This window comes from Corythoichthys intestinalis, chromosome 21 (genome assembly GCF_030265065.1).
Source record: "Corythoichthys intestinalis isolate RoL2023-P3 chromosome 21, ASM3026506v1, whole genome shotgun sequence".
Lineage (NCBI taxonomy): Eukaryota > Metazoa > Chordata > Actinopteri > Syngnathiformes > Syngnathidae > Corythoichthys > Corythoichthys intestinalis.
Window position 1 is genome coordinate 26,356,197 of NC_080415.1, and position 25,126 is coordinate 26,381,322.

General features: G+C 40.5%; 3 protein-coding genes across 6 annotated transcripts in view; 2 read left to right on the forward strand and 1 right to left on the reverse strand.

Annotated features, from left to right (window-relative positions):
- The window catches only part of top2a (DNA topoisomerase II alpha), a 25,932-nt gene extending 10,860 nt beyond the window's left edge, over positions 1-15,072 (forward strand). Inside the window, exons 12-34 of the mRNA XM_057825554.1 lie at positions 723-880; positions 964-1,089; positions 1,169-1,279; positions 2,530-2,635; positions 2,772-2,881; positions 2,957-3,049; positions 3,141-3,255; positions 3,339-3,460; positions 3,534-3,682; positions 3,755-3,986; positions 4,056-4,190; positions 6,812-7,012; positions 7,078-7,273; positions 7,343-7,434; positions 7,504-7,647; positions 7,729-7,812; positions 9,068-9,271; positions 9,334-9,445; positions 13,676-13,837; positions 14,073-14,220; positions 14,290-14,459; positions 14,521-14,750; positions 14,814-15,072. Coding sequence (XP_057681537.1) covers positions 723-880; positions 964-1,089; positions 1,169-1,279; positions 2,530-2,635; positions 2,772-2,881; positions 2,957-3,049; positions 3,141-3,255; positions 3,339-3,460; positions 3,534-3,682; positions 3,755-3,986; positions 4,056-4,190; positions 6,812-7,012; positions 7,078-7,273; positions 7,343-7,434; positions 7,504-7,647; positions 7,729-7,812; positions 9,068-9,271; positions 9,334-9,445; positions 13,676-13,837; positions 14,073-14,220; positions 14,290-14,459; positions 14,521-14,750; positions 14,814-14,951 — 3,338 coding nt within the window. The 3' untranslated portion in view covers positions 14,952-15,072. The remainder of the gene's footprint in view (positions 1-722; positions 881-963; positions 1,090-1,168; positions 1,280-2,529; positions 2,636-2,771; positions 2,882-2,956; positions 3,050-3,140; positions 3,256-3,338; positions 3,461-3,533; positions 3,683-3,754; positions 3,987-4,055; positions 4,191-6,811; positions 7,013-7,077; positions 7,274-7,342; positions 7,435-7,503; positions 7,648-7,728; positions 7,813-9,067; positions 9,272-9,333; positions 9,446-13,675; positions 13,838-14,072; positions 14,221-14,289; positions 14,460-14,520; positions 14,751-14,813) is intronic.
- Positions 15,009-20,605, forward strand: LOC130909293 (gap junction delta-3 protein-like). Of its 3 annotated transcripts, XR_009061725.1 has the most exons (4): positions 15,009-15,791; positions 15,881-16,055; positions 16,302-18,227; positions 18,313-20,605. XR_009061725.1 is itself a non-coding variant. In XM_057825558.1 (2 exons), the coding sequence occupies exon 2, from the start codon at positions 16,350-16,352 to the stop codon at positions 17,154-17,156; it is 807 nt and encodes a 268-aa protein (XP_057681541.1). In that variant the 5' UTR covers positions 15,129-15,791; positions 15,881-16,349; the 3' UTR covers positions 17,157-18,240. The 3 variants fall into 3 exon arrangements, 1 of the variants encoding a protein (XP_057681541.1); XR_009061724.1 differs by having other exon boundaries at positions 15,129-15,791; positions 15,881-18,227; XM_057825558.1 differs by lacking the exon at positions 18,313-20,605 and having other exon boundaries at positions 15,129-15,791; positions 15,881-18,240.
- Positions 17,660-21,840, reverse strand: nif3l1 (NIF3 NGG1 interacting factor 3-like 1 (S. cerevisiae)). Of its 2 annotated transcripts, none has more exons than XM_057825556.1 (7): positions 21,688-21,840; positions 20,720-21,186; positions 20,497-20,644; positions 18,820-18,946; positions 18,333-18,471; positions 18,160-18,243; positions 17,660-18,087 (listed from the first exon to the last, which is right to left on the reverse strand). In XM_057825556.1, coding segments are annotated over exons 1-7 (1,152 nt in total). In that variant the 5' UTR covers positions 21,690-21,840; the 3' UTR covers positions 17,660-17,902. The 2 variants fall into 2 exon arrangements, with proteins under 2 accessions (XP_057681539.1, XP_057681540.1); XM_057825557.1 differs by having other exon boundaries at positions 21,555-21,688.
- Positions 21,841-25,126: the final 3,286 nt, after the last annotated feature.

Here is a 25,126-nt window from a genome sequence, read left to right on the forward strand (position 1 = left end):
CTCGGCCGCGACGATTCAGGTCAAAGACACTCCATAAAGAACTTAAACGTGACGTCAACGTCAATATTCAGGTCGTTTTAAACCAGAAGTACATTCATTAACTTCAAATGACTTTGTGGATTTTTCTCGTGATTTCCATCTCGGTGGCAAGTTTTCAATAGGAGAAGTGATGCACTTTAAGAAATAAAGCATGTAAAGGAACAACAAAAAAGTGGAAAGGCGCTATACAAGTGTAACACCATTTACCAATTTGTATTTGACATGCTATTTTAGACAACTTATGGCAAATAGTGCGTAAAAAATGAGCTTCATATATATAGTATTCATTTAGACGTCATGTTGAAATATACAAATAATAAATTAGAATGGATCTTTAAATCTTAATAAAAATAAAAATAATTTTTTAAAAATTATTTTGGTGTGACTGTGCGCCACGATCTTTTATATGTAGGGAAAACCCTGGAGGGGTTAGTTGTTCAGACACCTAGCGCAAATGTAGCACAAATGAATAGCCCCCCTTCGAGTCCATCTTGCAGTAAATGGGGGGATCTGTAATACCTTGGGAACAACACATTTTTTTCGATATCGCATTGGGGACTGTGTCGGCAGATTCTCAAAATCAGGTGACTCGGACTCTGGTGTGAAAATACGCGATCGGGACATCCAAGTTTTTACGCTTAATTTGTCGGCTAGCAGCGGCTAACAACCTTGACGTCCGGCAGGCGGCAAGAACTCCATCGGCTGTACGCTCATTCTCACCGAGGGAGACTCGGCCAAGACGCTGGCTGTGTCCGGGCTGGGCGTGGTCGGCAGGGACCGCTACGGTGTCTTCCCCTTGAGGGGAAAAATGCTCAACGTGCGAGAGGCGTCTCACAAACAGGTCGGACTCAAACGCAAGCGCGATTTTTTTTTTTCCATGCTATTTTGCTTGATGAGTAAATATCCAAACATGTTCTCTGGCAGATTATGGAGAATGCCGAGATCAATAACGTCATCAAGATCTTGGGTCTGCAATACAAAAAGAACTACACCGATCCAGAGTCTCTTAAGACCCTGCGCTATGGCAAACTCATGATCATGACAGATCAGGTATCATTTTAGCATTCTTCTCACACCAAAAAAGCCACCAAACTGGACTCATTGCGAATCTGGAATTGTACTGTGATAGGATCAAGATGGCTCCCACATTAAAGGTTTGTTCATCAACTTCATCCACTACAACTGGCCTTCACTGCTTCGCCACAACTTCCTGGAAGAGTTCATCACTCCCATCATCAAAGTATGCAGTTTGACTTTGAGACAATGCTGACACCTAGTGTCCAAATTGTAGAAACTAAGTGTTTTCACCTGCCTGTCTGTTTTTGAAAGTTTTGACCAATTTAAAGTCCTGAAAAAAGGCATACACTTCACTATCCGTTAACAGGGCGCAGGGCTGCTCCGTAGGGGGCCTATTTTCAAAAACTTGAAATTCAAATATTTTCAAACCAAAGCCGCTAGCGCCCTAAAACCATAACAGGCACCATTTAGGCATATAAGAGTCTCCATGAGTAGCTGCTTCAAAAAAATTGAAATCGTTCCCTAATAAAATCCTGATTAGTTATTTTTTTTTATTTAAGTATAACAAAACCTAAAATGGCTATAAATGTTTCATATTTTACGCTAGCTGCACAAAAATCACCAAATGCAGAGATAATAACTATATTTTCAAGATAGAAAGCAAAATTTAACATGTCACAATTTTTTCCCTGAAATGGCAACTTAATTTTTTGTATTTATTGCAAGTTTTCAACAGCTAATAAATCACTCACTCTTCACCTCAGAAACTTAATACTTCAGTCTGAATATTACCAGATTTTTTTAATGTAAAGTTATGCTGTTGTATATGGAGACAAAATCCAACACGGCGGCCATCACAAAACAAACAACTTTTTAAGTTGAAAACTCTTGTAAATAAATGCGTAAATCTCTGAATTTCTATAGATATGAACGTAAAACAGTCTAGATTTTTGGTTAAAACAAAAAAAACGAGCAGTTATCATTCATTTTACGTAAATATTTCAAGCTAAAGTTACGCATTTAATTCCTTTCATTTTGTTTTCAGAACGTTTCAAAGTCCATGCACGGTGCTATTTTATATAATAGTTACCTTGAATCCTCGACCAAATCACTCTTGAGACTCTCCTGCCTGCTTAAATGCACAAAAACTTTCGTCCTGTTTCCACCAAAATCTGGCGTTAGAACGCAGCGTGTGTTTGAGTTTATCCCATTGAAAGCTGCCGTAACGCTTTGCCTACCCCGGCCTTCTTACAGGAAGCAGTGACGCAATGTCTGTAGGAGCTTGTCTCGTCAACTGATAGTGAAGTCTATGAAAAAGGTTTGAGATAATTTACTACCATCCTAAGCCTCTTCAGTCATTTGCTGAGTTAACCCTGAAATCCTAAACCTGTCAACTAATACTGTGTCTCGAACTCTTAACCTTAAAAAAAAAAAAAAAAACTCAAATTTAAACCTAAAAACTCTCATCTTAAGGCATCCCACAAGAAATCCCAGCTGTCATTCTACAGTATCCCCGAATTCGAAGCATGGAAGGAGAGCCAGTCCAACCTTAAATCTTGGAAAATCAAGTACTACAAAGGTTTGTCACAAACCCCTGTGTGGTAGTAAGCAAGCCAAGTAAGCTTTCTTCTCTACCGGCCTTACGTCACGGTTTTTGTTTTGTTATTCTGTCGCATTTACCTAATTGGCCGTTTTCTGGGTTTCTGTCCAATCAGGTTTGGGAACTAGCACATCGCAGGAGGCCAAGGAGTATTTTGCTGACATGCCGAGACACCGTATTCCATTTAAGTACTCGGGGCCCCAAGACGATGAAGCCATCACCCTCGTGAGTCCTGTCGGTTTGTGTCAAGGCTCAGTTTAACTAGAGTTGTTTTTGAAAAGAAAGTGTGCTGTGTGCTAGGCCTTTAGCAAGAAAAAAGTGGACGAACGCAAAGAGTGGCTCACCAATTTCATGGTCAACAGACGCCAGCGAAGGGAGCTCAACCTCCCTGAGGTTGACAGACTTCGCTATTCTTTCAGTTCTTCTGTTTCTGCATCATCAGTTCACTTGAGGTTACCGCCTCGGCTTTGCTACTTGTCCGCAGGAATATCTGTACGGTCAGGCGACCAAGCATCTGTCCTACAATGACTTTATCAACAAGGAGCTGGTCCTTTTCTCCAACTCTGACAATGAGCGGTCCATTCCCTGCCTGTTGGACGGTGCGTTATAAAGAAGCGGCCACAGGAAGCGAAAACTGTTTGAGAACGTCTCTCACGTGTGTCATTGTACTGGTTTCTCATAGGTCTGAAGCCAGGCCAGAGGAAGGTATTGTTCTGCTGTTTCAAAAGAAATGATAAGCGGGAGGTGAAGGTGGCCCAGTTGGCCGGTTCCGTAGCTGAGATGTCAGCGTATCATCACGGAGAGGTGACTGTCGCTTTACAGTTAAGGTCTTGTGTAGGTTCATGCGATTGATCAGACCATACCGCTCAATTTCCAGATGTCTCTGATGATGACCATCATCGGGTTAGCCCAGAACTTTGTGGGAAGCAACAACTTGAACTTGCTGCAGCCCCTCGGTCAGTTTGGAACTAGGCTCCACGGTGGCAAGGATTCTGCCAGCCCCCGTTACATTTTCACAATGCTTAGGTAAGCATTCAACGCAAAAAAAATCGGCAGTCGCCAGATGTAATGACGTTCCCAAATATCCATACTTTCCAGCCCTCTGGCTCGCCTTCTCTTCCCGGCAACTGACGACAATCTACTGAAGAACAACTTCGACGACAACCAGCGGGTGGAGCCCGAGTGGTACATTCCCATCATCCCCATGGTTCTGGTCAACGGCTCTGACGGCATTGGCACCGGCTGGGCCAGCAAGATCCCCAACTTTAGCGTCCGAGAGATTGTCACCAACATCACACGCATGCTCAACGGAGAGGAGCCGCTACCCATGGTGAGCGAGTGGTTTGGGATCTTACCAGTAGACCAAACGTGAAAATTATTGTCATTTGTCTTCTCTAAGCTCCCAAGTTATAAAGGCTTCAAAGGAACAATTGATCAGCTGGTGGAAAACCAGTACATCATCTGTGGAGAGTTGGCCATTATTGACTCCACCACAATTGAGATCTCAGAGTTGCCTGCAAAAACCTGGACACAGGTTAGTCACTTCTTCTGTTTAATATTAATATACATCCTGCAAGTTTGATAATAACTCAAGTAGGACTGTAACTATTGATTATTTTTGTAGTCTGTTAATGGATTAACTACTTAGGCTACGTTCATACGTCAGGTCTTAATGCACAAATCCGATTTTTTCGTGTTTTTCCATCTCAAGTGAGGCATTAACTTGACGGTCTGAACGTGACAAGTCGCATAGAACTGGACCATTTCAAATCCGATCTGGGTCATTCGTATGTGGTTCAAATTCGATCTGGGCCACATTTTTCCAGACTGTCGCGGCGGTCTGTACTGTCCTATCTCTCAAATCGGAATTCATGCAGCAATTACGTCATCAAAAAGCGAGAGTGACGCCACGGTAGCGGTGCAGCTGTGCATTATTAGCGTCTAGCTTGCCTTGAACACGGCTTTTTAGGAAGGGTCGGATTTGACAACAGTCATAAAAAAAATAAAAATGGGTTGAGGATAAGCCTAAGAATGATCGGTTTTCTCTCTGCTTCATATAAGCAATATTTCAACATTGCTTACACGGCCGAGAGTCAGGGCAAACTGCGCGTATGTGTGTGTGACATGCACGGACAGTGCGTGCATGCTATCAGTCCATATACTTTGAATATAAGCCTAACTGGGATTATTTATGTCTGTTATTTGTGTCCTCTTTTTAAAAAGCAAAATATGATATCCCTGGAATGACGGATGACAGCCAGCATGTGTAGTCATTTGTTTTGATGCTTCTGTGCATGCGCGTCGTCTTGCTCGGCGATTGTCGGACTGCGAATTAGTGCGCATGCGTAATACTTGAATGGTCTCAATGGACAAAGGCAGTCTGAACGGGCACGCCAAAAAAACAGATATGACAAAAAATCGGATTCGTGCATTAAGACCTGTAGTATGAACGTAGCCTTAGTTCGAACAATCGAGTAATCAATTAAGGAACATAAAAAAGTAAAATACATGACCTGAGCCTCAAACGGTATAAATAAATGAGGATCTAAGTACAACAAACGAACAATTGCCTAACCATAGACTTCATAACGATATTGGCGGGGCCGAATAATAGGGGGCCTGCCTTGGCGTGGCCATCAATGCTGACAGAGTGGAATCACAGATAAGAGATTTTTGGTCAAAAAAATTTGTGAATAAATGCTTAAATCCCTGAATTTTTTTTTTGAGATACGGACGTAAAACAGTCTCGATTCTTGGTTAAAAGCAACAACAAAAAAATGTGCAGTTAACATTTATTTTACGTAAATGTGCCGAAGTACGATGCTAGTCTGTTAGTCAATGTAGCGGCCGCCATATGTAAACAGAGCTTTTCCCGTTAAAATTCTTGTGAATAAATGCTTAAATCCTTGAATTCTGTATAGACATGGATTGTATAGACATTCTCAATTCTTGGTTAAGTTAGCATTTATTTTACGTACATATGTCGAAGAATGATGCTAGTCTATTAGACAATATGGCGGCAGCCTTAAAACAGAGCTTTTTACGTTAAAAATTCTGGGGGGAAAACGAAAAATATATAATAATTACCTTGAATCCTCGAACAAATCACTCCTGAGACAACCCTTCCTGTTTGTATGCAGAACAGCTTTCATACTTTTTCAACCTTGATCCAGCGTTGGATTGCTGCATGTGTCGCTGCGACCGACTGCGAATACCTGAAGCGGATTGTGGGGTGGCCCACGACTTGAAGGCGTGCCGCAGTGAAAGTTGAATCTGGCCCGTCAATATCATTATGAAGTCTATGGGCTAGCTTGCATAGCAAAAGCCCGCTAGTTTAAATGCAATAAATTGCTTTTATTTTATTTTTTACAATGCTCTTAACAAATGGTTCAAACACATATTCCCACAAAAACGGCTAAATATACTTATAAACTAAATTACGAATGCATTAAAAAAAACATTAGCTCAAACAAAAACTTATCTCATGTTGGTCTTAACAAGGAGAAGCTGGATTCAGCCATGTGAAATGAGTTATATCATATTCACTGTTGCCACTAGAGGGCAGTGTATCCACCCAAATCAATCAAACCAAATGCACACACTTTCAAAACAAACCTTTGATGAACAGCAAGGTCTTTCTGTGGATCTCAATCACAGACTCAGAGACCAGAAATGGAGAGTAATTTTGTATTTAAGAAAAAGTACAACAAAGGAAACATACCAAACACCACACAAATTTAACAAAGCCCAATAGAAAATAGAGCACAAAAAAACAAAACGATCAAAGTGGGATACAACCGAAGGAAACGTTGGCGAGCATGAAAATGACAGCACACGCAGCAGTAAGCAAGACACAGCTGATAGACCCAGGCGTCCTTACAGTGCGCTCCTAATGCGTCACAAAGAAACACTGAGAACACAAACATGTCACAAAGAACAACTTGAGAACACAAACATTACAAAACCATTACAACACCACTTTAATTAAACGAATACTCGAAGCAGCAAAATTTAATTTGGATCTTTTTTTCAAATCGAATTACTCAAGTTAATCGTTGCAAGCACTAAACTCAAGAATGAATAAAGGGATTATTTTAAATTCAAAAGTGTGATTTATAGTCTGGAAAATACAGTAATTTCTTGTCTTTGACCCAGTCTTACAAGGAGAACATTCTGGAGCCAATGCTAAACGGCACCGAGAAGGTCCCCCCTCTGATCACAGACTACAAGGAGTACCACACTGACACCACGGTGCGATTTGTCATCAAGATGACTGAGGAGAAACTTCGCGAGGTGGAGGCGGCTGGACTCCATAAAGTCTTCAAGCTGCAGAATCCCCTCACCTGCAATTCAATGGTACGTCCGGCAAATTGTCGTCATAAACCGAACCGGGTAAGATTATGTTTTTGTGTTCATTCCAGGTTCTGTTTGACCACGTGGGCGCCTTGAAGAAGTACGAGTCAGTGCAGGATATTCTAAAGGACTTCTATGAGATGCGTTTGAAGTATTACGGCATAAGGAAGGACTGGCTGTTGGGAATGTTGGGGGCGGAGAGCGCAAAGCTCACCAACCAGGCCCGCTTCATCCTGGAGAAAATCCAGGGCACCTTGGTCATTGGTTAGTGGCTATTACTTGTCGCCATGTGTCAGTGTGAGTGTTCTGCTAATCAGATGTGTGTATATATAGAGAACAAACCAAAGAAGGAGCTGATTCGCATGCTGCAGCAGATGGGTTATGACTCTGACCCAGTCAAAGCCTGGAAACAAGCTCAAGACAAGGTGACGCCCTGGGAAGAAGTTTTTGTTAATCAGCCTCTACTTGCACTAAATATCACATGTTCTCATCAGAACGAAGAGCAAGTAGATGATGATCAGGAGGAAGCACCTGAGGAGGACACCAGTGGTCCAGACTACAACTACCTGCTTAGCATGCCAATGTGGTTCCTGACTAAGGAGAAGAAGGAGGAGCTTTGCAAACAGAGAGATGCTAAGGTCACTTGCTCAACTTTTTTCTGGTGATGCTTTTATTCCGTACATTTGTTGAGCTTTCATTCCCAATTTGCCGATGTGCAGATGACGGAGCTAAACAGACTTAAGATGAAGAGTCCAAGTGACCTGTGGAAGGAAGATCTTGCTGCCTTTTTGGAAGAACTTGAGGTAATTGGTCATTCTGTTGTAAACTGAAACTTGGCTGTTGAGCTTCATCTCACTATATTTTGAATTACCATACAGTAAGAAAGCATGAAAAAAATATATATTTTCCAAAAAACTGAACATTGATCTTGGAAATGTATGGATGAATTCACTTTAGTTACAACCCACAACACACTCAAGAAAACAATGACAGTGACTGACTGCAGGAAGCTATGCCTTGACTTTAGCCTTTTTACTTGCTCATGATTGTAGAGTTGGCGGCAGGTGTTAGCTTCTTGTCTCAGCTTTTCCTTCTGGGATGCAACTGTCCTCCGGATGCTTGGTGGAACAATCCCACTAAGTAGGTAGAGGTCATCAACGTTTGTAGGGTTGATACAGCCAGTGACAGCACGGCAAGCCAAGTTTAGCGTGCATCAACCCTGGTGGCATGACAATACATCCTAGTAAATCACCCATTCAAATGCAATAAATTGTTATTCGTAGATAAAACAATCTACATTAAAAATAATAAATATAAAAAACAAACAAACGAGGCATAATGAGTTATTTGAAAGCTATCCAAGTGCAGAATATGAAAGTTATTCCCCGGGGTACGACGTACCCTACTTATGCGATTTCGGCTTTACGAAATACCGAACCGTCATTAAATATGACGGCATTTAACACAACGTACCTCACAGTATCTTATTTTTTACTCATTAATATGATTTATAATACATGTTTTTGGACAGTAATTTTGAGGTTCAGGAGGTACTTAAAGGGTTAATTGCGACTTACGCGGAAAATCGGGTTACATCACCAACCTAGGAACGGAATTCGTTCGTAACCTGTGGACTACCTGTTGGCGAGAAACCCAATGGCATTTTTGTTCTCTGTCAATTACAGCGCATAAAAAGTGTTTATTTGATCCAAAATGACTGTCATCTTGTCCTGCAAAATTCCCATGTCAGCAAATTTGAAGCCACATTATTCGTTGCCAATCATATTTTTCATAATGCATGTCATTTTAAAGCTATTCTTAGTGTAGAATCTGACGTATATGAGATTAACTCCAGAAATCTTTATTTACATGTTGACGTGCTTTTATTTTGAAATGTTCACTGGAAGTACGTTCGCTAAGCCGCTAACCGTAAGCTTTATACTCCCTAAAAAGGGTGCATAAGGGAAAAAAATTAAAAATATCTGGAATTAGGAAGAAGCACCTCATTTGACCATTTGATGAATTGTAAAGCTCCATTTGTTTCCTCTTCCACACTAGCGAGTTGAAGCCAAAGAGAAGGAGGATGCCGCAATGCCTGCTCCCAAGACTTCCAAAGGTAAAGCAGCCAAGGTGAAAATGGAGACTATGCCCACGCCGCAGGGCCGCCGGGTCATCCCGCGCATCACCAACGCCATGATAGCCGAGGCCAACAGGAAGGCCGATGTCCTCAAAGGAGAACGCAAGCGAGGCCTAAAAGTGAAGGTCAGCTCTTGGCCTGGGTCACCTTTGTGGACACTTCACTGAATATAGATTTTTTTTCGCAGAGTGAAGACGACGTAACCGTGAAGATGGATTTCGGGGACGACGAGGAGAACCTGGCGCTGGTCAAGGAGGTCGGTCTGACGAAGAAAACCAAAAAAACCTCACAGGATAAAGGTGAGAAATGACAGGGTTCCCACAGGTTATTAAAAGTATTAAAAAGGCATTGAATTTAGTTTTCCATAATTAAAGGTATTAAAAGTATTAAATTAGCTGTCGTAAGTCTGGAATTTTTTCACTGTGGTTTTAATTTTCAAGAACATCTCAGTTCAACCTAAATTATATCCGTGACAGTTTTTTTTGTTTTTTTTTAAAATCCATAACGAAGATGACGCATAGAATTTTTACGATGCACTGCACCTCGTACGTGCGCGCCGTTATCATCAACATCACAACAGCAGGCAATCGCACAGTACCAGGCCCGGAGTGGCTAATCGGGAGAACCGGGACAGTTCCCGGTGGGCCAGCCTGACGTTTGGGCCGGTCGTAATACACATTTTTAACAAAGCTTTCAGTTAAACAATTTACTAACGGCATCACACAACACCGTTTTGCGCGATAAATTGTGGCCCTTCCAGCATTCCGTAGTTTGAAATTCGATACGCCGCAACAGGCTCCCTCTCATTCTCCAGTGCCGCCAGCTCTGCCTCTGGGAAAGAGTATCATGATATCATCCTGTTGACTTGATTCTGGAAAAACTTAATTTTGGGTTTTAATGGCCGAAATGGGGCACGTTGAGGCAGCATGACGAGCGTGAACCCATCTGGCTGTTGGCGTGACCCATTATCATTGTTTTTGAGCATGTTTGGATAAAAGTACAGCGATAAACCGTAAATGAACATGCAGAGTGAAATATTTTTCATGAGAGCACCACTATAACTTCCACCATGCCTTCCACGCACTATTTTTGGGCACAAAGACGGAGGATTGGGGTGAAATCCACGTTCTCAGGCAAAACATAAGTTGGGCATTTTAACCCAAAACATTGCACTCTGAGATGGACTGATGAGCGTGAACTACCCTGAAATACACAGATGTCTGAACTGTATAAGTGCATTGGGAGAAAGCTGTTTTGGTGAGTTCAATTATTCTTTCAATCTTTCACATTTAATTGCGGTGATTTTATGTGTTGAATAATATGAAAACACTCATAAGTAATGATATATTACATTAATTTTTTATTTATTTAAACTATATACAGTACGCCCCCAATTTTTTTAATATCAAGTAAAAGTTGTTTTATTTTGGTAGATTAAACCAACAAAATTGAGTATGTAAATTTGCATGTACCACAAACCAAAAAAAAAAAATGAATATGATGAAAAGCTTCAGTTTTGTACACACTTGCCACATGTGTAATTCAAAACACCTGCAAAAGGTTCCTCATTCTTTAAAAAGTCGGTCTAATACAAGATAAAATTATAGCTAGTACCCCAAAAATAAAATGGCAACTTCACACAGAACCTGCGCTTGAGCCCTTGATCTCAGAACTGTCAGGAGACATGCTCTTCCTCTGTGCCTCCCTTTTTACAAGTTATTTGGGGAAAATTCATATTTGATTCATCTTTACAAGTGTAAAGGAAAACTCTTTTCTTGTTTTTAATGAGGCTTAAATTTGATGAACTCCTGTGCTAATACAGTGCCATGCAAAAGTATTCGGCCCCCTTGAACCTTGCAACCTTTCGCCACATTTCAGGCTTCAAACATAAAGATATAAAATTTTAATTTTTTGTCAAGAATCAACAACAAGTGGGACACAATCGTGAAGTGGAACAAAATTTATTGGATAATTTAAACTTTTTTAACAAGTAAAAAACTGAAAAGTGGGGCGTGCAATATTATTCGGCCCCCTTGCGTTAATACTTTGTAGCGCCACCTTTTGCTCCAATTACAACTGCAAGTCGCTTGGGGTATGTTTCTATCAGTTTTGCACATCGAGAGACTGACATTCTTGCCCATTCTTCCTTGCAAAACAGCTCGAGCTCAGTGAGGTTGGATTGAGAGTGTTTGTGAACAGCAGTCTTCAGCTCTTTCCACAGATTCTCGATTGGATTCAGGTCTGGACTTTGACTTGGCCATTTTAACACCTGGATACGTTTATTTTTGAACCATTCCATTGTAGATTTGGCTTTATGTTTTGGATCATTGTCCTGTCGGAAGATAAATCTCCGTCTCAGTCTCAGGTCTTGTGCAGATACCAACAGGTTTTCTTCCAGAATGTTCCTGTATTTGGCTGCATCCATCTTCCCATCAATTTTAACCATCTTCCCTGTCCCTGCTGAAGAAAAGCAGGCCCAAACCATGATGCTGCCACCACCATGTTTGACAGTGGGGATGGTGTGTTCAGGGTGATGAGCTGTGTTGCTTTTACGCCAAACATATCGTTTTGCATTGTGGCCAAAAAGTTCAATTTTGGTTTCATCTGACCAGAGCACCTTCTTCCACATGTTTAGTGTGTCTCCCAGGTGGCTTGTGGCAAACTTTAAACGACTTTTTATGGATATCTTTGAGAAATGGCTTTCTTCTTGCCACTCTTCCATAAAGGCCAGATTTGTGCAGTGTACGACTGATTGTTGTCCTATGGACAGACTCTCCCACCTCAGCTGTAGATCTCTGCAGTTCATCCAGAGTGATCATGGGCCTCTTGGCTGCATCTCTGATCAGTTTTCTCCTTGTTTGAGAAGAAAGTTTGGAAGGACGGCCGGGTCTTGGTAGATTTGCAGTGGTCTGATGCTCCTTCCATTTCAATATGATGGCTTGCACAGTGCTCCTTGAGATGTTTAAAGCTTGGGAAATCTTTTTGTATCCAAATCCGGCTTTAAACTTCTCCACAACAGTATCTCGGACCTGCCTGGTGTGTTCCTTGATTTTCATAATGCTCTCTGCACTTTAAACAGAACCCTGAGACTATCACAGAGCAGGTGCATTTATACGGAGACTTGATTACACACAGGTGGATTCTATTTATCATCATCGGTCATTTAGGACAACATTGGATCATTCAGAGATCCTCACTGAACTTCTGGAGTGAGTTTGCAGCACCAAAAGTAAAGGGGCCGAATAATATTGCACGCCCCACTTTTCAGTTTTTTATTTGTTAAAAAAGTTTAAATTATCCAATAAATGTTGTTCCACTTCACGATTGTGTCCCACTTGTTGATTCTTGACAAAAAAATTACATTTTATATCTTTATGTTTGAAGCCTGAAATGTGGCGAAAGGTTGCAAGATTCAAGGGGGCCGAATACTTTTGCAAGGCACTCTAGGTGTATTTAGAAATTGAAATATAAAATTTATGCATTTTAAAAAATCGCAAGTTTACTATTGACAGCATGCGATTAGTCGCGATTTTTAAAAATTAATCGCTTGACAGCACGATTATTATTACAATATTTTAATAAGGTAGGTCATGACATAAAGAGGGCCGGTCTGGCACAAAACTTTTTGTTTTTATTGTATCTTCAATAAATGTGCATTCTTTTGTCAAACACACTTAGTAATTGAGGTTAAATTTGATGTTCAGTGCTTTATTTTTTTAATATGATTAAATATTATCTAAATAATGGGTGCGAGAAAAGTATTAATTTTCAGTTGAAATGGCATTAAAAAAGGTCTTAAAAGTCTTGATATCAGATTTATCAATCCTGGGGGGACCCTGAATGACCACTGTTGAAATCACCCAAGGTGGTCAACAGTGACAAGACATGTGCCGATTACCGGTTTCAAGGTATACCGTGGAATGAAAACGTCAAGGCTTCAAAACCACAAAAGTTTTCTGTCCTACCGTCCCTAAGGTATTAGCTATTTTATATGTCCCCAAAAATGCATGGTGAAATCCCTCGCTTGCAGCTGTAAGGCTCAACCCTCCCCTACCAGTTTTTGCTCAGTGTCAGTGAGTCAGATGTGCTACAAGATGGTTGGAGGAGGTGAAACTCCTCCAGCCATCGTGTAGCTATCGTCGTGTATGGTAAAACGTGTTTTTTTTTCTCTCTCTGGCAACTGTCTGTGTTGAGAAAAAGAGTGTGTGTATCATGTAAACATGATACGAGTCATACACGTGCTTTTTATGGAAAAATATTGAATTATATTTTTTCTGATGGTAATAATCTCAAGCTGTGGGTTTAGGCTCACCTAAAGGACTGCATTCATTTTTTATTTATGTATTTATTTTTTTATTTACAATATTTCAGTTATTATTTTTTCCCCCCAGATATCTCAAAGTAACACATTTTAGAGCTCTAATTGCAATACCGTGATAACGTGAAAGTCATATTTTGGCTTAAGGTTATCATATCATCAGAATTTCATACCGGCACATGCCTAACGGTGACATTTCGTTTGGTTGCAGGGTCAAAGACTGGGAAGCAGACCACTCTTCAATTTAAGCCTGTTGCCAAAATGACCAAAAAGAGTCCCATCTCCGAGGAGGAAGGCAACGGTCTTTCAGACAGCGAAATGGAGACGGAGGAGGTCATTGCTCCCAGAGAGAAGATCCAACGTAAAACTAAAGGTAGCTTCTGGTACTTTGAAACATTCCAAAAACTCATATGATGCAGGCTCTTTTTTAATCAATTAACAAACCGTGAGGACGGGCTGTGAATGCACATTCGTTGTACAGTCAAAATGGATTGGACGTCTAGCCCCATCAATGGCAGCCAATGAGTTAATAAGGAAGTTGACCGAAAACTTGGTCATTTATTGTAGGCAACAACTGTGTCCTGACGATGTTTTCCGTGTCATTTCAGCTGCCGTCAAGTACTCCCTGTCGGACAGCGAAGATGAGTTTAACAACGCTCCAGAACAGAAAGATTTCAACACCACCACCGACGATGACGAAAGCTTCGCTCCAGCCGCCCTGATTGATAGCGACGTAGATTCTCCCGTGGCACCAAAGTGAGTAGAACATAAAGGAAGCAGTTTGATATTTTCCCGACCTAAAATACAACGTAAAACGTCATGTAGGAAAATAGCGACGAAGGCTAAACCGACAGCCAAGAAACAAATTGAAAGCAAAGCCAAGTTGGACAAGAAGGAAGCGGGGCCCAAGGCTCCAGTTCAACGTAAGACCAAAGCGGCCGCCCCGAAGAAAGCTGCCGCGCCAAAGAAAACAGCCGCATCCAAGAAAAGCGCAGGTACGACGTAAATCTAAGCGGAAATCATTTCAGATGATAAAACGGCATTTAATTGTCTTAGATGTGAAGCAGCCATCCATCGTGGACGCTCTGTCAAAACCCAAACCTTCATCCAGCACCGCCTCCAAGGCGTTCTCCTCACTTGGCTTCAGTGACACGGAGGACGAAGCCCAAGTACAGAAACCCAAGGCCGCCGCCAAACGGAAACAAGTCATAAGCGACGATTCTGACAGTGACTCGGGCGACCTCATGTCTCGCCTGATGTCCAAAAAAACAACAGCGGGAGCGAAGGTTTGTGTTGAATCATAGCGTATAAATGTCAATGTAATGTTGACGCTATCTCTCCCGTTGCAGAAAAAAGGAAGGAAGTGGAGCGATGATGAAAGCTTCCAAATTTCGGAGCCAGAGTTCGCTGTGCCAAAAGCTGCGCCACTTAAGTCCAGCAGAGCCAGGAAGCCCGTTTCCTACAATATTGATTCAGATTCTGACTAAATCTGTGTTTATTTTGGTTTTTGCATGTTGTTCTTAGCTGTTTAAGCTGTTCTTAAAATTTTTGATACGTTCTGTGTTTATATATTTAGCAGTTTTTCCTCAAATAAAGTTTGCAATTGTTTATTGGTTTCTTAGTACATGCTTATGTCGATACAATTCAAGATGGGTTTTTTTTTTTTTTGTGATTTTTACGCTGGATCACGACAAAGAATACCAAGGTTATTCATTCATATTATTATATTTGAAGACAAATTGTTTCTAAGCAAATGCTTGAAAATGCTTGAGATTAAATTGTATCGCTTTTACTTTAAAAGTTAAATACACCTGAACTGTAATTGAGCAATGATTCATTTTCATACCACACTTTGTGAATCGCTGACCTCCATGTTCTTTCCCCATCAGCAATACCTCCCCCAATCATGTAAACTGGACTTTCAATTGTCCATCACGATGACCTGGCTCCAAATCCAGTCATTTGACTCGCTCATCCGATTATGGCCTAATTGCTATCCCGAATCTTCCATACAGCTATATATATTCCAACAAAAGCTTTGCCTTGCCTTCAAACAGGCTTTTCCTGCCCTGAGGAATGCATCATTACGAGGTAGTCATGTCTTGTCAACATCTGCACTGCCTGACTAACTGACTATTGTGATTAGTGCAGATTAGACCCTAAACAGGAATTGAGCAAAAGTCACCGCCCGCTCAGTTACACGCACGGCAACCAGTTTTCAGTGGAGTGAAAATGGACAGAGCTTGTTTAAGGATTTTTAGTAAAGGTAGACAATACCAGCCAAAGGGTGGAGTTCTAAGGTTGAATCTGATGACGATATGTCAAAGGTAGGCAGAAATGCAGTTTGTTCTTGACTAATGCTAACACTATGTTAGAAAAGTCTTACCGGCATGTTTTTTTATTTTTTTTTTTTTAGATGAGGATTTTGGAATGCCAGAAGCAATGTGTTTCATCATTCCTGGACAAGTTTGTCCATGTCGCCACTAATTTCAATCAAGAGCTCAACCAGGACTGACTGGAGCTCATACCTTGGACTTGTCTTGTCGCTGTCTTTTTTAAAATTTTGTTGTCATCCATGGACATTGAAAAAGGTAACCAGAAAAGTAGTTGGAAGTAGGAGTAAAAATTGTTGACCGATACTTGACCATTTTGGTATACAGTACTTTTGTACTTGTGAGCAGCATGAGTCTGCTGTGTAATACTCTCGATGACTCAATTTTTTGTTTTTGATTTGTCCTAATCAGACTAGATCTTTGGAATATAACCAGTCATAAACTAGATAAGGAAAGTGCTAAAGGAGACAAACTGAAAGCTTTTTTCCTTGCAATTGCTGGCAGACTTCAGGGTGAGACACCTTAACTTTTAGGTGCAAGACTGCCGCAGTGATGGGGGAATGGGATTTTCTCAGCGGACTCTTCGATCACCTTCAGGCCCACTCGCCCATGCTGGGCCGCTTCTGGCTCTTGCTGATGCTGGTCTTCCGGATCCTGATCCTGGGAACGGTGGCAAGTGACATGTTTGAGGACGAACAGGAAGAGTTTGCGTGCAACACGCTCCAGCCGGGCTGCAAGCAAGTTTGCTACGACCAGGCTTTCCCAATCTCTCAGTACCGCTTCTGGGTCTTCCATATCGTCCTCATCGCCACACCGTCGCTACTCTTTCTCATGTACGCCATGCATCATCACAGCAAGAGAAATGGCTCCAAATCACCTAAAGACTATAGGGAAAGCCGGCAGATAAGGATGTTCTACATTGTTCACGTGGCTTTCCGGTTAGTCGCCGAAGTGGGATTTCTAGTCGGACAGTGGTGGCTTTACGGCTTCAAGGTGGAAGCCCAGTATCCTTGCGACCGTTTCCCTTGTCCCTACACGGTGGACTGCTTTACTTCGCGCCCAGCCGAGAAAACTGTCTTTCTCTGCTTCTACTTCGCCGTCGGGGTCCTGTCTGCCTTCTCCAGCTGCGTGGAGCTCCTCTACAGCTCTGTCAAGTGGTTCTGTTCCAGGCAGAAGCGCTTACCTACACTGATTGACGATAGCTACAAGTTGGAAAAGCCTCAAGAGAAGTCTTCGGAAAATACAGTGTTGGACGGAGTGCCCAAGAAGACCAGGAAGGGGAGTAGCAAGAAGGGTAAAGGGATGCCTTACAAGTACAAGAATGGGAAGTATGTGAAGGGCAATGCTTTTGTGGTCTAAGAAATTTTCTGATAACTTGGATCAAAATTGAGAAACTGACAAAAACTAAGAACTGTACTATTAAGATGCTGTTAATCACGATTACGTTCAATATCAGAAGTGTCAAGAGTACTCAAGTACCAATATTTATGTAGAACTAGAAGTGCTGCTCTTAAGGTTACTGCTGGCAAATGAGACAATTTATCAAATCTAAGGCTTGACTTTTACATTTCCTTCCTTGTCCTGTTGATGTCATTTCCAACCAAAATATAATTTTGTACCACTGCGGTTTTAATTGAACCAGAAACATTGACGCTAATGACCACCAATCTTCTGTCTCTGACTTTGTTAGCCAAACTCCATGCTTAGTTGCACCCATCCTGAACCGCGGCAATTCCTGTGATGTACCACATGGTAATTATCCCCATCATTAAAGTTTTGTGAAGCCGTGGTGTCTCATCTCACATTACGTCTTGACTTTAAGGATAACTGCTGCGATAAGAAAAAAAACACCCATCAGCGCATCCTGACTTTTATTGCTTTCATTTTCACTTCCTTAGTGTGTTTTTATAAAGCAACGGTCAACGGTCACGTTGATTGGAACCAAAATAATTTTGTGTAAAGACTTGCTTGGGTGGTAGCATTGCAACGGATACAAAGTGGCAACTAACTAGATAGCAATAAACATGCAATCCAGTTGCCCATCCCAATCCAAATGGATTGCACATCAACTGTAGCGATTCAGCAATATTTTGAAATTGCATTCTTCAGACCACCTCCAGAGGGTCCCTATCAGCGTCAGACAACGTCACGACGACATCAGCAGGCATCTTTTCAGTTAGTTTCTCTCGGAAAACCGCCAGATAGCCACGTTCGCTGTTGCTGTGGTCACTGAGGATGACGCTGGTTCCTTTGGCAACCACATCCAACACCTCATGGTGGGACATTTCACCTTAAACCAAAGAAACTTGCATAAAAATTGCAAAGTAACTAGCCAGGAAACTGTTGATGAAGCTCCACCCACCGGTGACGTAGAGGTCTGCTTTAACGCCATTCAGCACCGAGGCTCCCGATCCGGCACAGACGGCCACGGTACGTATAATGGATTCTGGGATTTATGCAAAGAGAGTGAGCATTTTGTTTTCACCATTACTGTATGTGTGCTTTGCTTCCACAGGACCTGGACAGCCTTCTTACCTTGCGTGCGTCCCTGTCCAAGGGCCAAACGGAGGTGCCGCAAACCCAAGTGGGATTTCATTTTGTTCACTGCTATTGCCACGGCGACCGGTTGGTCCAAAACACTGAGGCGACCCTGACCGTGTCCTGACCAGGGGGGCTAGACACAGTCAAAAGTGGGAAAACAAAATCAGGTATTCGTTGAAATGTATTTGACAGATCACATCACGGAGGAATGAGACTCTTGCGCTGTACTCCGATTACCAACTGTACTTTGCAATTTTATACTTTTGCTCATTTTTGTACTTTGCAATTTTATAGTTTTGCTAATTTTTGGGGGGATAAAACAGGACTGATACCAAGCATTTTCAACTCTCATGGAACAATTTCCATCGCATTGCATAAAAGAAACGAAGTAAATGGTTGTCTGTGTTGCTTGGCCCTGCGCACGGACATGGGTAAGAAGCCCCGGACTGCGGAGACCTAACTAATACGACTTGTATCTCACCTTTTCTGCCTTTACGATGCGGAGAGACCTGTCACAAGCGATGATGTGTTTTGCGACTTTCTCAACAACCGCACCTAGGACTGAAGCTCTGCAGTATAGGTTGACTTGAGTCTGGTCGGAACTACAACTGAAGACAAATTGGGAAATGTATCACATTCAGGGATATAAAATGCTGCCTAAAGAGTTCAGCTGTTCAGGTACGATTTTTTTAAATACTGTAAATTTTTGTTTTCTGGCAAAAATTTTTTAGACATTTACCAAATTTTTGAAACTATAAGGCACACTTAAAATCATTTAAAGCAACACTAGGTAACTTTTCAACCTTTATAAAATATTTTCATAACATTTGTGAGATGTCGACTGACAACTAGTTGAATGACATTTTTATATCTTGAGAGGGTCTAACGCTTTCACCGGTACTAATTACGTAACTTTGAGGAGGGTGGCAGGAACCCTGCCACAAAAAAAAAAGTACCGTATTGGCCCGAATATAAGACAGCCCTGATTATAAGACGACCCCCTATATTTCAAGACTTAAGTTTGGAAAAAAAAAAAAAGACTTTTTGAACACAAAATTAATTTTTATACAGACAGTAATTACAGTACATCTGAAATAAATTAGAATAATATATTTAGAGAAAAAGTTATTTTGCCTCATTCAAATCTTAATCTCTTAACATTTAAATATGTAAACTAAAGTGCAATCACATTCGTAAATGAATGGCTTCTGGTTTTTGAAATGTAAATAAACCAATCTATTGTGATGAAACAACAAAATTGGAATAACTGCATTAACCATCAAAGTGAAGTCTAACTGTAACTGTAGTCTTGAAACAAATCTGAATAAGGAAAAGCGTTGCAATAAAATAATGCAAACTGGTTAAACTTGAGAGTAGTTGAGATCTGTCATGACAGAACATCGCTTCAATGATATCTGGCGACATCTAGCGTTGTGAATGGGTATAATGTCTAAACCGCGAATATAAGACGACCTCCACTTTTGTAGTCTTATGTCAATGCAAAAAACACCTGCTTATATTCGGGCCAATACGGTATTACAAATGTCCTAAATGCGTTACGGCATACGTCACTTCCCCCTCTCCCCATTCATTATAAAAGATAGAATTCGATGCGAACGCTTACAGAATAAACATTGGCTCGGCTTTCACTCGCTGGCTTGACGCCCCCTCCAACCGAACTCCTCGGCGCTGCCGAGTAAGGGTGGGGTGGTTTAGCCACACCATTGCTAACCGTCATATGCTATTGTTTAGCCACAACTGGATTCATTACCTTATTATTATTCCTCCTTCACATAGCCGCTGGAAACAGAAATGTTTAATCCATCTGCAGGTGACCGGGAGATTGATATTTGATTGATTGATGATTTTACGACACTGTGCGGGTGTGCGCTGGTCCACTTTGGAAACGCAGTCTTCCTTCAGGCACAACACTACCGCTTTTGTCCACCGGCGTCGCTAAAATCGACCAAATGTTACCAAGTGTTGCTTTAATTTCAGCCAAAAATAAGCGGTGAGCCTTATAATTCAGTATAGTGTATGAAAATAGACCTGTTTTAAATCTTTTAAATCACATAGCTACAAAAATGGCATATGTACTGTATTTCCATGTATCTATTTCCACCAATAAAACTCTAACATGAACTGTGGCATCTCCAACCTGAGTGGATCTTGTACTAAAACTCCATCCAAAGCCTGGAATTGCTTCAGGAGAACATCTAATACATTATCTTTGCATTGGAATTCCACTATGTGACTGTAAGGGAAGTCCACATTGGCCTGATTCAGCACTGACACCTGACCGCCACCTGGAATCACATAGAGAAGACTTTTTAGAATTAGTGGTACTTGTTAATTCATCGCACAAAAATACGATCATTCACCAAGTCCTCCAACCAGCCAGTCGTTAACTCCTCCATTAACACTGTCCCACGATGTGTGAGGAGAGAATACGGCGATACCAGCCTCAACGGCTTGGATAGCCAAACGCTGCTTCCAGTCCTTCTGGACCAGACTTTTAATCGGTCGGAAGATCGGCGGATGGTAGGACACGATGAGATCGCAGCTTCGGGTCCGCGCTTCCTCCATGACTGGCTCGGTGAGGTCGTTGGTCAGAAGGACATTCTTGACAGGCCGTGGCTTGCTCGGCTCCACCAGCAGGCCCACGTTGTCCCACGGCTCAGCCAGCGAGAGGGGTGCCAATTCCTCCAGAACTTTTAAAATATCCTTCAGCTCCATTGGGCCAGTGTGGAGGGCAGAGTGACGTCGGAGGAGGGAGGAGGATCGAGCAAAGGACGTGATCCGAAATATCTTTGAGGAGTTCTGACATCCAAACAGTATCAAGCGAGACCTGCCAGGATGCAATCAATAGATTTATGCTATTTCCAGTCATTTCAATGAGGACACCTAACTTGAAAAGAGAGCATTTTGAGGACCAAGTTTAGCTATGATATTAAACTACTGGCACTACTGGTTTTATTGCAGCTGTCAATGTTTTCTTACAAATTCCTTGTGTTTATACATAATTCGCCCAAAAGTCCTATCAAAATAAGTGAAGAAAATCTTATTTGACAGCAAAAGAGAGCAGAAATTTCATGTTGAATTCAAAAAGTCAACACAGGTAGTATTAAATATTTTGTAATAGTAGTAATTGTAGTAACAATGTTTACCATCTAACAATAAATCAGCACACAAATCGTTGCTAGCAAATCAAATTACTTGTTAGAATCGTGCTATCTCGTTGCTGTTTAAATAATGTCGACAGCTTCACATTTATTTTAAAATAATTTTAATTTCGATAACGTTAGTGAGCGCATTACATTGCCGTGAGGGCTAGCTTTCACAAACTTACATGTGAAGCAGGCAGGCAGCGCTGTCTTCCTGGTTCCGGTGACGTCATCACAAGCTTGCTTTTAATTGGCCACTCAAATATTACGTCAGAACTCGATTGCAAGCAAAGCGGCTGTTTTGATTCGAAATTTCCAGGTTAATATATACACCGGTGGCGCTTGATGTTTCAAGAGATATTTGTATCAAAATAGAATTTATTTTCATCTGGAAAAACCGAATACATTACATTAAAAAGAATGTTAAGATAAATAATGTAGCTTCAGGAAGCTTTAACGCCTTGGACTTTGAATGCATCGTCTAAAATTAAATGGATTAAAGTATTATTTAAAAAAAAACAACTCAATATGGAATTTCATCACTACGCATATTTTTCAATCTGTAGGTCTGGAATTTCTGTTAAGGTGTAATTACAACATTTCTAAGTTACCAGGTAAATTAGCCAAATTCCACGCTCAACTTCTTATTTCATGGTCAATGATATATAAACACCATTTTTTTACCACATACAGTGGGGAGAACAAGTATTTGATACACTGCCAATGGGTTTTCCCATTTTTTGGGTAGATATTACATTTGGAACAATCAGGATATACAATATCGGAATAAATCTTTATCTTTTGAAAGATGAGTCAATCAAAACATTTTCTTTGTCAATTATTGAATGATGGTCAATTTTTTACATATACAGAATTTTGTTCTGCTTACAGTATTGTTGTTACACCTCGTAAATATTCTATTGTGTTTGATGCAATAACAGAGGGCTCTCGAAGATTACTACAATATTCTCCAGAGGTGGAAATTGTATCATTCCGATCTTTGACTCAAAGTTTCGGTTAAAAATATTGAATGGAAACATACATGGCTTATGCCTAGAAAATCTATTAAGAAATAAAGTTAAAGAAACCACACTCAAAATACTTCGCAGGTGTTATCCTGGAAAGACAACAATGGTAAAATTTAAAATTAATATTGATACGTTATATTCTTTTTGTACAAATGCAGACAAATCCAATTGTTTTGGTAATGTACTTACTCTCACAACTTTTGGTTTGACGTGAACAATTTCATCATCTCAAAAGTTGAGCCTTCATTGAAAATATTTTTTAGACATTTTGTTTGGCCTATCCAACATTGGATAGGCCAAGAAATAGATACTATATGTTACAAATCTTATTTTAATTTTTGCAAAATTCCACATTCACAGTGTAAAATATGTAAATCAAAGACCAAATTTTCACATTTTTGGGAAAATGTTTTCTTGATACGTGGATGCAAGGGCATAGGTTTGCATAGGGTCGGTAGGGACAAAACTCTACCAACTTTTCGGGATGCTCAAATTATCTCCACCAACTTTAATTATTTGCGTTATATAATGACTTCTGTTATACAGGTCATTTAGATTGTCTTCCTATGTGTTTTAGTTGTTGTAATTGATCCCATTATTATTAAGTGAATTATTTTCCATAATTGTTCAGATTTTCATGTACTTCTTTTCACTAGCTGAATGTGCCGGTCCATTTTTTTTAATTTTTTTTTTTTTTTTTTCTTTTTACTCCGAAAAGCACATTTGATTGGCTGATGACTTGACCACCCCTCCACTCTCGCCCAACATACACGCATTAGATTTTAGCGATATTGGGGATTTAAGATGTTATTTTTTCATCCAGCAGAAGCCACTGTAAGAAATGTAAAAAGACGTCAATGTTGTGGAAGTGGGGAACACACCACTAATTTTGCTACTGAAAGTCTGACCTGCTTTAGAGTTAGCATAACATTAAACTGTGTGAACTTGCTAACCTGCAAAACTCGAGTAGGAAGCTACTTAGAGAGAAGTGTCCTCCTGTATGTTTTTCTACTGTTAACGTTAAATTAACTGTGAGAAATGTAGCGAACCGAGGTTTAACCCCATCTCCCCAATTTTACTTTTTATTTTATTTATGTGGTCTTATTGCAGCCTACTGGAGCTTTTATTTTTTTGTTGAGTTTGGCTGTGCTTGTTGACAAAAGCTGTAGTGTTTTACCTGAAGGACGGCTTCATTTTTTAAAGTTTTTGTTATTCCCTGACAAAAAAGTTTTCAGTTACAGTATTTGTATTTGTATTTAGACAATGTTGAGTGTTCTTAAGACAAATGTTTTTTTTTTGTGTTTTCTTTTTTTAATTCCTGGATATTTAAGAGATTAATAATAAGTTTGTATTTATTGTGTATGTTAATATAATATAATTGATGTTCAAATAATGCAATTTAAATTTGTTCATAAAATCCGGCATTTTTTTCTGAAGGTTTTCAAAACGTTTCTTTTGTAGTTTTTGAAAACAAAGGTTTGAATTGAACGGTGTAGGTTGAACCAATGCACATAAAATATAGTATAAGTCAATACAGATTTATTTTGCATTGATGATTATGAATGTCCCGTCTCCAGCAAAAAGTGTACATGCAGGTTATGCCATATCGTCCCTACCAATGCTGAGACCAAACATACGCCCTTGCTTGGATGATTTAAGGTTTTCTTTGAACCCCAAGGCTATATGGACCAAGAGACTTTGCAAACAATACAGCTTAAGTTGAAAAATAACCCTGACCCTTTTATTTATCAATATTTTTCTATTTTTTGCTGTAAATTTGCCGACTTTATGTGAATTGTCCATCCCATGTTTGTATATTTGTATTTGTTGTGGATAAAAAAAAATTTTTTAAATTTTAAAAATTGATTGGAATTTTGCTTACACATTGGACAAAAAAACTTGTCTTTTAGTGGTGAGATTGTGAGGAAAATGTCATTTTGTCTATAATTGTGACGATATCTATTTTATACACATAACCAGCCTTCTATCATCGAAGTATTTATACATTTCTAGGCCGAACCCTCCTCTGCCTAACGATTTCAGTGCCATTGACAATGATAGACGTCCAAATATTTGCATCGGCGGAGTTTGGGGGGGGGGGGGCGAGGGCAAAAAATGTTGATGACCCCGTAACGCAGTATCAGCAGTAAAATTACCTTACAAGATATATGCTCAGATAGTACCTTAGTTTAACCCATGCTCGTACATACAGGCATCCCAGCTGTGTGTGTGCGCGTGTGAGCGCGCGTGTTTTTCTGTTTTACCTAGTGGAAAGTAGATGCCGCATCCGTTTTGACTGAATACTCCAGCTAGGAACATTTATAACAATATGTTGAAAATTAGCGTGTATTTTTTATTTTTATTTCTATTTTTTTTTGTGCTTCCCATTATTTTTTTCAGGGTTAACGTCTTTAGTGGTGCAAACTGAAACTCCGGTGATTTGTCGTCCACATCTTCCATCCTTGGTTCTCGCTCAGTAGTCGTTGTCGCTTTTGAAAGCTTAGGTTTGAAAAAACTACGTATATCCATCTTGCCTCTTCTGTACTCAGTTGTTTTTTTTGGGGGGGGGGGGGGGGGCTAAGCAAAGCAAATGACC

What these genes read in the sequence shown, in the direction of transcription:
- LOC130909293 (XM_057825558.1), top strand. Translation starts at nt 16,350, where the DNA reads ATGGGGGAATGGGATTTTCTCAGCGGACTCTTCGATCACCTTCAGGCC.
- nif3l1 (XM_057825556.1), bottom strand. An exon ending in TGGACAGGGACGCACGCAAG is followed by an intron (nt 18,244 to 18,332) that starts GTAAGAAGGCTG and finishes CATAAATCCCAG; the next exon opens with AATCCATTATACGTACCGTG. An exon ending in AGCAGACCTCTACGTCACCG is followed by an intron (nt 18,088 to 18,159) that starts GTGGGTGGAGCT and finishes CTTTGGTTTAAG; the next exon opens with GTGAAATGTCCCACCATGAG.